The 12,768-nt window shown below is 31.9% G+C and overlaps 1 protein-coding gene across 1 annotated transcript; it reads left to right on the plus strand.

The window, feature by feature from the left end:
• Positions 1 to 4,180: 4,180 nt before the first annotated feature.
• On the plus strand, positions 4,181 to 8,002 carry LOC132724725 (activin receptor type-1-like). The gene is made up of 3 exons (XM_060709666.1): positions 4,181 to 4,325; positions 5,761 to 5,891; positions 7,547 to 8,002. Exons 1-3 carry the CDS (start codon positions 4,181 to 4,183, stop codon positions 7,739 to 7,741), a joined length of 471 nt encoding a protein of 156 aa, XP_060565649.1. The 3' UTR covers positions 7,742 to 8,002.
• The last annotated feature ends 4,766 nt before the right edge of the window (positions 8,003 to 12,768 follow it).

The raw sequence follows: 12,768 nt of genomic DNA on the forward strand, positions 1-12,768 counted from the left end.
TATAGCCTTAAGCTTCCTACTTATCAACTTTAATCATGTACTTTTATATATTCGGTTTATTGTGGCAGGTATGAGATAAAAGTCAAGCACTTGTATATACACTGCAGCTGCGTTATAAGGCTCCCCGATATAGTGCTAATCTCAGTATAATGCTCATAGGCCTTTGCTCCCAATTTACTCAGTTATTATGCTACTAATGATGTTGAAATCCTATTATTAGGATGTTTTGTGAATAGTTTTGATGTATTTAGTTTTTATCAGGTGACATAACTTGTTGTCAGTGTTGTATTACTATTGAATATAAAACATTATCATTATGATGTCACCAGCCTCATAAAAAGTTAGATAAAAATTGTCATGTCAAAAAAAGAGGAATGCAGGTTTTTGATGTTATTAATAATAGTAATTTTGTTGACACAGATATATTTGTGTTTTCTATGGTATTTTATAAGGGCAACTTCTTCATAACAGGTCCATTATAGAAATTTACCAGGTCAAAGGTTGAGGTTGGAATTATTTACTCAATTGACATTTAAAGACGGTTTACTTTGATGAAAAATTAGAAACGATTGTAAAAATTATGGATAAATGGTTGTTTTTGAATATTTGTGAGCTAATTTATTGTTTGATTTCAGTGATATGACATCACGTAACTCGTGCACACAGCTATGGTTGATAATGCAGTATCACGCTAACGGTTCACTGTACGATTATCTTCAATATAACACACTAGACCACCAGAAAGTATGCTACGATTTAATGCACAGTGCCTGTGCCCGGACTAGTACATTTACATACAGGTATGTTATATGAATTTTATTAATACTACTGACCAACACGAAAGTATGCTACGATTAATGCACAGTGCTGTGCCGCGACTAGTACAGTTTTCATACAGGTTTATGTTTATTAATTTTATTATACGCACTAGACCACGAAAGTATGTTACGATTAATGCACAGTGCATGTGCCGACTGGTACATTTACCATACAGGTATATTATATGATTATATAATACACTAAGACACGAAAGGATGTTTACGATTAATGGACAGTGCTTGCGCCGGACTGGTACATTTACATACAGGTAATGTTATTGAATTATATAATATACACTAGACCCACGTAAAGTTATGCTACTGATTAATGCACAGTGCGTGTGCCGGACTGGTACATTTAATACAGGTATGTTATAGACATGAATTATATAATACACTAAGACCACGAAAGTATGTTACGATTAATGGAACAGTGCTTGCGCCGGACTGGTACATTTACATACAGGTATATTTATTATGAATTTATATAATACACTAGAGCCACGCAAAGTATGCTACGAATTATGCACAGTGCGTGCGCTGGACTGGTACAATTTACATACAGGTTTGTTTATGAATTATATAATATCACACTAGACGCACCACGAAAGTATGCTTTATGATTAATGCACAGTGCATGTGCCGGACTGGTACATTTACATACAGGTATGTTGTATGAATTATATAACACACTAGATCATAATGATTTATATGAAATGATAATAATGATAATTCATATAAAAATGATAATTATGATAATTTATAAAGAAATGATAATTATGATGTATACATATATTGATAATTTATACATACAGTTAATTAGAATATTCATATAAAATGATAATTATATAATTTATATAAAACAACAATTCTTATATAGAGGATATTTGTTAAGTTCAGTGTAAGATCGGAATATAATTTCACCGAGGTTTGAAAGCACCAAAAAGGTATATTTCACGACGTGGCGTAGCCACGAGTTGAAATATGAGCTTTTGGTGTTTCACGAGGTGAAATATATTTTCGATCTTACACTAAACTAAACAAATTTTTCTTTTTATTACATTGCAATCAAACCGTTAAAAAGGATCATTTTTACCTTCAAATAAATGCAATAGCGCGCAAAATAATTATACAATGTGATGTCATTTACGACGTCACGTTATTAGGTTGGTTTCCAGTTCTGTGCACCGCTGGTCTTTCACTGAAAACAACGTAAGGGGCTTAAATTCAAAACAGTGAATTATCAAATTGAATAATTTCACTGTTTCAAACAGTGAAATTATCAGTTTTAATTCACTGATATATTTCTATAAACCATCGAAAAGCCATGTAATAAATAGTTATAATTTTTTGATTAAGAAATAATATTTCCCAAACTGTGTTTGCCTAATAAAATCACTGTTTGGAGGTTTGGATGCGAGGAATTTTATCAAGAAGGAGTAGCTCGAGTGATATAATGATACCCCATCCGAATGACAAACAGTGATGTTATCAAACGATTATATCCACCGATTTGGGATATATTATTTTGATTCTAACATGACATCAACAAATAAATGCTGCCATACCTGATATTAAGCTAAATTGAGCCTGATTTGTTTCCGTACTTTTTTCAGCGCATCACATTTTACTTGTTACGTCACGTGTATAATGATTACGTCACATGGTTAAATTTTTAGCATGTAAAAAAAGAGTATTTTATGGTTTAATAATGCACATTCCGGTTCTTCTATTTTCCCAATTTAGGGAAAAATGTGGGCGTTTAGAATAATATCAATATAAAAGGGGAAAAATTTTGATTTATATAAAAAAGAAAATTTTTTAAAATTGAAAATTATGGTAATTTATTTTAAAAAAATAAAAATGAAAAATTAAAGATAGTTATGAAAATTTTTAATAAAGGATGATAATTTTAAAAATTTTATATATTCAAGTTTTAAGGGGGAAATCGGGGTAAACCAGCAAAAGCCCATAAAAGAATTAAAAGTCAAAGAATATTTTAGTACGTCCCCAAGAGGCCAAGTTGGGTATACCCCCCAGATCTGGGCTTGCTGTTTTTACATAAATGTGGGAGAATTTAAACTCGCCCAAAGGAAAATATTTTATCAAACAAAGAAAATTTTTGTAGGTTTTTCTGTCCTATGAAATTTTTGTTTTTAAACACCCAAAAATTTACCACTGAAAAGTACAGAAAAAAATTTTTAAAATTTAATTGTTGGGGTTATTCCCCTACCTGTTTTTTTTGGTTTTTGATTGTTTTGGGGTTTTGGTTTTAAGTTTAAAAGGGAAGATGCCCTGTACGGTTCTTTCGTGCTTGGGAGAAAATGTGAATGTTGTTATTTTGGGCATGGAAAAAAGGGTGACGAATTACCCAAATTTAAAGTGAAAATAGGTAAAACTATTCAAAGAGTTGGAAAACATTGTATCCCACGGGCATCGGGCACCCATGAGGGATTTTTTTTGTTGCAAGGGGAAATTTCCCAAAAACTATGAAGAAAATTTGCACATTTATTTTAGAGCAAAATGGGAAATCATTGCCCAAGGCCCTTTAATTTCTAACAGGTTTTTGACAAATTACCAGACCCCTTGTTTTACTACCCAAGCACAAAGAAAAAATCAAAACCCCGTGCTGCCCCTACGGCCAGCAATTTAAAACTTTTTACTTTTCTTAATTCCCCCAAATCCCTTTTTATTTCTCAAGTTTGATTTTCTTGAGTTATTAATATTATTTTATTCAACGAGTTCAATAAATCCAGTAATAAGCTTACACGAATATAATATTTAATTTATCACATACCCAAAATAAAGTGAAAAATATTCATTTTTTCATTGACACATGTATAGTGTAACACTAACTTTTCTTTACATGTCTTTACACTATGTTTGTATAATGCAAAATTTTGTTTGTTTTGTTGTGTTTGGGTTTTATGTCACAATCAACACAATCTAGGTCCATATCACGATGTTCCAGCTTTTTCCTGGTGGAGGAAATACCTCAGGTGCCCTTCTCGTGCATTATTTCAGGCACGAACGGGCACCTGAGTAGAAAACCACCAACATTCCATAAGCTAGCTGGGATAGCTTCCTCACATGAAAGAATCTAAAGTCCCTTGTTGGATTTTGAAAACCCACAGCAGCGGTGAGGGGCAAGTGGTTTGAAAGTCAACGACCTTAACCACTCCGCCACCGGACGCCCCATATAACGCAAATGACGTCATTTTTAAAATATATGCATGGTCATGCAATACCATTTTTACGGAGTCGCAAAAGCTACACAAGTATGTTGAAAAAAAGGATTAACGACATTTCAATATAATGATTATTTTGATTATTAAAATTGCTGTAATTTCAGGCTCAAATAAATGAAAGTCGGTACAAAGAGATATATGGCACCGGAACTATTAGATGAGACGTTAAATCCCGACATATTTGACAGCTTTAAATGTGTAGATATCTATGCGTTCTCTCTCGTACTGTGGGAGATAGCTAGAAGATGTTACTCACAAGGTATGGTAACAAATTTTTTGGCTTTTGTATTGAGGCTTAAGTTATATGACTTTATATGACTTTTAAACTATAACATTTTCACTGTTGATATATAAAAATATAATTCAATTTTACAAGTAAAACAATTTTTTTTTTATTCTTTTCATACTTATTATATGAATTTTATTCGATTTTACTGACATTTGCAGTGTAATGTCATATGCTTTTTTTCTTGTTATTAATTTATGACAACACTGGAGGCTGGCATAAAATAATTTTATTCAACTTGTTCAGTTATTCAGTATGGAACCTACACAAGTGATATACTGGCATTATATAATTTTATTCAACTCATTAAGTTATTCAGTATGGAACCTACACAAGTGATATACTGGCATTATATAATTTTATTCAACTCATTAAGTTATTCAGTATGGAACCTACACAAGTGATATACTGGCATTATAAAATTTTATTGAACTTGTTCAGTTATTCAGTATGGAACTTACACAAGTGATATACTGGCATAATATAATTTTATTGAACTCGTTCAGTTATTCAGTATGGACCCTACACAAGTGATATACTGGCATTATAAAATTTTATTGAACTTGTTCAGTTATTCAGTATGGAACCTACACAAGTGATATACTGGCATTATATAATTTTTATTGAACTCGTTCAGTTATTCAGTATGGACCCTACACAAGTGATATACTGGCATTATATAATTTTATTCAATTTGTTCAGTTATTCAGTATGGAACCTACACAAGTGATATACTGGCATTATAAAATTTTATTGAACTTGTTCAGTTATTCAGTATGGAACCTACACAAGTGATATACTGGCATTATATAATTTTATTGAACTCGTTCAGTTATTCAGTATGGACCCTACACAAGTGATATACTGGCATTATATAATTTTATTCAATTTGTTCAGTTATTCAGTATGGAACCTACACAAGTGATATACTGGCATTATATAATTTTATTCAACTCATTAAGTTATTCAGTATGGAACCTACACAAGTGATATACTGGCATTATATAATTTTATTCAACTCATTAAGTTATTCAGTATGGAACCTACACAAGTGATATACTGGCATTATAAAATTTTATTGAACTTGTTCAGTTATTCAGTATGGAACTTACACAAGTGATATACTGGCATAATATAATTTTATTGAACTCGTTCAGTTATTCAGTATGGACCCTACACAAGTGATATACTGGCATTATAAAATTTTATTGAACTTGTTCAGTTATTCAGTATGGAACCTACACAAGTGATATACTGGCATTATATAATTTTATTGAACTCGTTCAGTTATTCAGTATGGACCCTACACAAGTGATATACTGGCATTATATAATTTTATTCAACTTGTTCAGTTATTCAGTATGGAACCTACATTCATGTGAAATCCTCTATTTTATGAACATTTCAGGTATTGTAGAAGATTACAAGCCGCCATTTTGGGACATGGTTCCGTCAGATCCGTCGTTTGAAGATATGCGTAAAGTAGTTGTTGTAGACCAGTATAGGCCAGTTATACCTAACAGATGGTCCTCAGATACAGTATGTGTTTCTCTCTATATTTCCTAATTAAAGCAGCATGCCGCAATATTCATGCTAATTTTCATGAAAATTTTGAAAATGTATTTTAAAGTAAATTATTGTGAAGTGAACAACGGAAGTAATTTACACATTGCAAATGGCACTTACAATCCACATAAATTACTAAATAGAGGTCAAAATATACATAAATGCCTCTTACTGCGTTAGTAACACAGTAGAATTATAGTGATTGATACTGCACAATCAGTCATTAATTGCACATAACATGTTAATAATTAATTAAATATTGAATGTTTTTACTTTTCTAAAGTACTTAATACATTTATCTAAAGATTGAATTTCTTGAAATATTTTTGCTAATCTGGAGGCTTGCAGCTTTAAAATCACATCACATTCATGTTTAGCTTAACTATTTGCTGTTGGCTTTGCGTGTTGAGTCAGTTTTTGTAAGTTGGTATCTCAAAAACTACTGAAGGGAATGGGTTGAAACTTAAGACACTTATTCTCTGTGATTATCTAACATGATAGGCATAGGTTGAAATGTATCTATGTCTATATGTAAAATATTGATATATAATCCGATGTGCTAACCAATGAAAAATTGCAGAATTTATGTGATTCGTTATTCATTTTCAGTCTCTGTCTCAGTTATCACGTACTTCGTTATCAATTTCAGACTCTGTCTCAGTTATCACGTACTTCGTTATCATTTTCAGACTCTGTCTCAGTTATCACGTACTTTGTTATCAATTTTCAGACTCTGTCTCAGTTATCACGTACTTCGTTATCAATTTTCAGACTCTGTCTCAGTTATCAATACTTCGTTATCAATTTTCAGACTCTGTCTCAGTTATCACGTACTTCGTTATCAATTTTCAGACTCTGTCTCAGTTATCACGTACTTCATTATCATTTTTCAGACTCTGTCTCAGTTATCACGTACTTCGTTATCATTTTTCAGACTCTGTCTCAGTTATCACGTACTTCGTTATCATTTTCAGACTCTGTCTCAGTTATCACGTACTTCGTTATCATTTTCAGACTCTGTCTCAGTTATCACGTACTTCGTTATCAATTTTCAGACTCTGTCTCAGTTATCACGTACTTCGTTATCAATTTTCAGACTCTGTCTCAGTTATCACATACTTTGTTATCAATTTTCAGACTCTGTCTCAGTTATCACGTACTTTGTTATCAATTTTCAGACTCTGTCTCAGTTATCACGTACTTCGATATCAATTTTCAGACTCTGTCTCAGTTATCACGTACTTCGTTATCAATTTTCAGACTCTGTCTCAGTTATCACGTACTTCGTTATCAATTTTCAGACTCTGTCTCAGTTATCACGTACTTCGTTATCAATTTTCAGACTCTGTCTCAGTTATCACGTACTTCGTTATCAATTTTCAGACTCTGTCTCAGTTATCACGTACTTCGTTATCAATTCTCAGGTTCTGTTTCAGTTATCACGTACTTCGTTATCAATTTTCAGGTGCTGTCTCAGTTATCACGTACTTCGTTATCAATTTTCAGACTCTATCTCAGTTATCACGTACTTCGTTATCAATTTTCAGACTCTGTCTCAGTTATCACGTACTTCGTTATCAATTTTTAGACTCTGTCTCAGTTATCACGTACTTCGTTATCATTTTCAGACTCTGTCTCAGTTATCACGTACAATGAAGGAATGTTGGAACCAGAAACCCAAGGCGAGATTAACAGTGTTACGGTTGAAAAAGACACTTCGTAAACTTTGGGACGATGCGCAAGATGACAAACTCATGGATAAAAACAGTCTCAAAGATAAAATTATTTCCGAGAAAATAATAGACAAGATGGCAGACGTTTGATTTGTGAATGCTGGGAGTTTAATGTGCAAAATTCTTCATTTAGATTTGAATAAATAAATCGTCAGATCTGATTTATGACTTCGCTTGCAAACTGGTTGACAATGAACAGTTTTGGCATTTTGCCAGAAATCGATTCGCATGTTCATAGAACTAACTAGAAGGGTCTTTGTAGTATTGAAATTAATCATGATTATTAAGTTGAGTCACCATCTAATATAACATGTATAATCACGAGCTATTTGGGTAGATCAGTCATTAAATCCTGCAACTGGTTTATTACACACAAGTGATAACATAAATGTAAGTCAGTAAAATTATCTTGCTCTGTTATGAAGTAATCAGGTGAGAGACTTGTTGAACAAAACCTGTTGATCTGTTAAGCTCTGGCTTCCACAATGATGCCTGTATGTTGAACATATTAGGCAAATCAGGAGTTGGTTCAGTAAATTCCTGGTACGGTTGACCAGTCCAACATGACAAAACAAAGAAAAATATTGATGAGGTGAAATACATGTACTTTAATTAAGTTGAATTGCAACACATAGGTCTAATGTTAAGCCATCACAACACAAATTGGCAACACATTGGATGAATATGTAGATTATAACATGCAGTACATTCATTCAACATTAAGCACATATCACAAAAGACCAATATATTGGACAATTGCTTGTATTGCCCAAAATATTAGTTCCTGTACATGTAGGGCCAATGTTAAGATGATTTGGTTGTAGTGAACAAAAAATGTATCACTTTTACACAAAATGCTTGAAGATTACACAGTGAAAAATTCAAAGAAATTTTTTTTTCTGTCATTTTATCTGAAGAACAATCTCTATTAGTAAAATTTACTGCAGCCTCAATACTCAATATTTTTAATCAATTTCATTTTTGGGAGCTTTAATAATAATAGACAGACTTGCAGTGTCGGAGAAATTGTCAGCAAATGTTTACCAAAGTTAATTTGATGTATATCTTTTATTCATGATATAAGATTGAGGTAACAAACAAAAGTGTACATGTATACATGTAAATGATTATATGAAATTGGGATTTACTGTACCAGTACTGGAATAACTGTTCTAATAAAACATTTCTGTTTTACTTTATTGACACTTATTTGAGATATACACATGTACGTATATTCTCTGTGTTTAAAGTGTTAATATAAGATGGAGATATTTGAAATATCTTGTTAATTAGTGTAGAAATATCTAGTTAATTGATTTTATATTTTGACCATGATTATATTGATAATATCCTGACAGCTGGGATTATTGTTATCATCACTTTTATCATCATCATCGTTCTTTAATCATGAAGTGTACATAGCTATTCATTTGTCATAGTGAAATTTCATAACTGTTTCAATCATCATTATCATCATCATCATAAATAATCATAAAATAATTTTTTTTAAACCTTTTGTCATAAAAAGTTTAAACATCACCCTTAATCAAAAATTTCATTGCTTTAAACATGAAATTTTATAATTCTTTCATCATTGAAATATCATCATTATTCATAAATTATCTTTTGGGTGATTTTTTTTCTTTGAACTAAATTTTTTTATTTGTCATTTATTTGTACATTTTGTTTTTTTTTCATTTGAAATTTAAAAATGTGAAGTCGTTTTTTAAAACTGTTTTCTGAAAAATTTAAAGAAAAAATTTGAGTACTTTACTTTTTCGTGTTTATTAATGGGAAAAGATCATGTTTTAAATTTGCATTTTACATTAAATTTTTCCTTTTAGTTTTACCCTTGGGGGGAAAATTTTTCATCGGAAATGGGGTTGCCAAAATGAGTCTGTGCTGTACAATGGCATGCTTAGAATGAGATAATTTTACCATTATGAATGAAATTATAATTTCTTACGCTGTTGTAAGAAAATGGTTACGGATGAAATGACAAAAATGTTAATGAAAAATTGTTTTTATCAAGGTAAAGAGTTCAAAATATAATAGAATATGGTAGAATATGCAAGAAAAAATATCTGACGTAGGTTTATGGTTCGGATTCGAATGTTCGTCCCTCGGGAACCCGCCCATGTGTGGTGACTCGGCAAGCCTCGTTTCCAACCAATGGGCGGATCCCCTCGGGACAGATCCGGACCGCAATATATGGCAGATAGTATTGGTATCACACCAATTCTTTGATTAACCAGCACAGAAACAAACTTCTGGTAAAAGTTAATATCCTCGTGGGAAAATATTCTTTTACAAGTTTACCCACAATTATTAGCAATATGAAAATGGCCAACGTCATGTAATGAGGCTGGATAAGGCCAAGTTCGTGGAAACATTGAAAGAAACCTGCTGTCAGTATGAAAATCTGCATCTTTCTGTCTTTCCAGTGATACCGTGGGACTGGGGAACGACTGACGGTGCCAGGAGTGGTGTAAAATCGACACATACCACACTGACATTGTTTCAACAGTTTTCTTCTGTCTTTAAAGTTGCCTGATCTAAATTCGTTTGAAAATATCTGGGGTGAACTGAATAAGCGTGGCTAAAGGAGCCCAAAGACATTTATATTTTATAAACTAACCTGAAACATTTGTTAAATGGATTTGCCATTTGTTGAATAAGGAATAGTCTGAAAATTAACGGAATACAGTAAAGACGCTGGTCAGGTTGCCTGGATGTGCAGTCTGGCCTGACTACTGGCAGCAAAGGCAAAACATTTTCGGTTCAAATAGGTAAAAGGCTTCAACTAATTATAATTAATCAGAGTTGCCACTGAATGGGTTAAAGTGAGTGTATATTTATAATTTGTCAGTGTTTTCAAGTTGTCGAGCAATATTTATAGGACATATACAATATTGACTCAATTGGTCATAATGTGTGTGCTATAGTTGTTATTTGGCATATAAATAATTTCTGGAAAAGTTAAATCATAAGGTCTGAATTATTGTAAAATACATTAGCAGTGTCATAAAATGATGTCAATTATTGATATGTTAAGTTCATACATTTATTTCTGTTCTGTCACGTACATTACACAAACTTTCAATTGGAGTTCGCGACTTGTAAATTATACCGAGCAAATCACCGACTGATACAGTCTTTGACCCATATCATATAATCTAAACTAAATAAATGGAAAAGGATTTAAGAAAATGAAAGAAAAATAAGGTAAGTTTAATTTGAAATTTCCGTCCCTTACCGTCAATCTTCGGCTAAAGACTTCGAATACCAATCGCAAATTTTCGGTACTTTTTCCGTCAATCTTCGGCTAAAGACTTCGAATACCAATCGCAAATTTTCGGTCCTTTTTCCGTCAATCTTCGGCTAAAGACTTCGAATACCAATCGCAAATTTTCGGTCCTTTTTCCGTCAATCTTCGGATTATGAATAAGCGTCAAGTTACCAGTCGTGCTATAGTTTTGGCTTCCTAGGGTCACTGGGGACTCGATTCTAAGAGTTAATTTATTTGAAAAGGTAGTACTAGTTTGCTTCAGAATACTGTGTGAAAGTAGTTCCGTGTATTTTTTCCAGTTACTAGAATCAGATAGTACTAATTTCTTTTTTCTTTTTTTACTTTAAATCTTATATCATTTATTAAGATTTATCGAAAAGAACATTTTACAGAAGAAGTTTTTATAAGAGCACGACTGTTTTACTCAAAGGGAGACAATAAATATCACAATGATGGAATTATTTATTTTCAGTTATTTCCCTTATTTCCAAATAGCTTTGTCACGGTAGGGAATCACGTGACTTTTACGGTTACCCGTACAGACAATATGGAGGCCTAAAAACCTCGCTTCACATGTGTTTTTCAGGTTATTCTTTATTAAATCCCTTTTACTTACATACGAGACCTGTTGCAGCCTACGCGAAATAAAGAATTGTTGCCGCCTATACCTTATTTTCCACCCCTGTGCTCATAGCTTTTACAAACACTCAAAAATTCAACAGAAATGTTCAATGTTGACAATTATTTTTCGGGTAACATTCACGCAAAATTTGTATTTTATATGAATTTGATTAAACAACGTCGTGTTAGCAAATAGAAAATGTTCATAGAATTTCTTTATTTGAAAATGTAAATATTAGGCATGTTAAATGTTGACTGGTCATTTTCTATTCCATTACATAAGAGAAAAATAATTTGGGTAACCCCCACGCGTACTGTTATTGTTGATAACTCCCACGCAATATTTTATGTACAAGCAATATCTATGCAGGTAATAGCCTAGGTATTGATGCATATAGACTTAAACGTTCATAAATTTTTGAATAATATTAAAAATACCGCCAATAGGTCCTTGATAGAATGAACCCAGCAGGCACATCAACGTTGTACAACGTTGAATTATGGTCAGATTTCAACGTTGAAATAACGTTGGATTTATGTTCGAATTTGAAAGTTTACAAAACGTTGAAATTCAACGTTGGCACAACGTTGAAGTTTCAATGTCATTTCAACATACTTTATTTCTAATATAAAGCAAAGTACTGTAACAGAGTTTAACAAAAAAAATCAAGACACTATTAAATACTTCAGCTTTTTTATTTCAAAAATACAGTTCAAGTTTAGCTTAAATTCAAACGATTCAAGAAGTCCTTTTAGTTTAACAATTTAGCTACAATCTGTCCCAATCTACCACTAGTACTTCTTCTAGATCTCTCTAGGTATGTCTTAAGTGTTTCATGATGGTGTTTGAATACTTCTACTGCTTCTGCAAATAAAATAAAGTTACTAGTTAAAACTGACATGGTCAATCTCAAATAATATATATAATTAATCAACTTAGTGATTTGTTTTATCTTAAATGTATTGTATGCAGCATCTTGTAAACAACAAATATGTAAATTTTATATTAATAACGTAACAAAAGTATTCTGAAAAATAGTATATTATTAAGACATGATAAATATCCAGTAGATGAAATATTTATACTTTGTAAAGAAATATAAAATATATATATATTAATTATAAGAATTTCAATTTAACAAACCTGACAGTCCTTTTCATGTTGAATTTATGGTATACAAGCTACAGCCGCAATATTCTAAATTTC

The sequence above is a fragment of the Ruditapes philippinarum genome, unplaced genomic scaffold (genome assembly GCF_026571515.1).
Source record: "Ruditapes philippinarum isolate M1 unplaced genomic scaffold, ASM2657151v2 ctg20357_1_1_1_1, whole genome shotgun sequence".
In the NCBI taxonomy this organism is placed as follows: Eukaryota; Metazoa; Mollusca; class Bivalvia; order Venerida; family Veneridae; genus Ruditapes; species Ruditapes philippinarum.

What these genes read in the sequence shown, in the direction of transcription:
- LOC132724725 (XM_060709666.1), top strand. Translation starts at nt 4,181, where the DNA reads ATGAAAGTCGGTACAAAGAGATATATGGCACCGGAACTATTAGATGAG. An exon ending in TAGAAGATGTTACTCACAAG is followed by an intron (nt 4,326 to 5,760) that starts GTATGGTAACAA and finishes TGAACATTTCAG; the next exon opens with GTATTGTAGAAGATTACAAG. An exon ending in ACAGATGGTCCTCAGATACA is followed by an intron (nt 5,892 to 7,546) that starts GTATGTGTTTCT and finishes TATCATTTTCAG; the next exon opens with ACTCTGTCTCAGTTATCACG.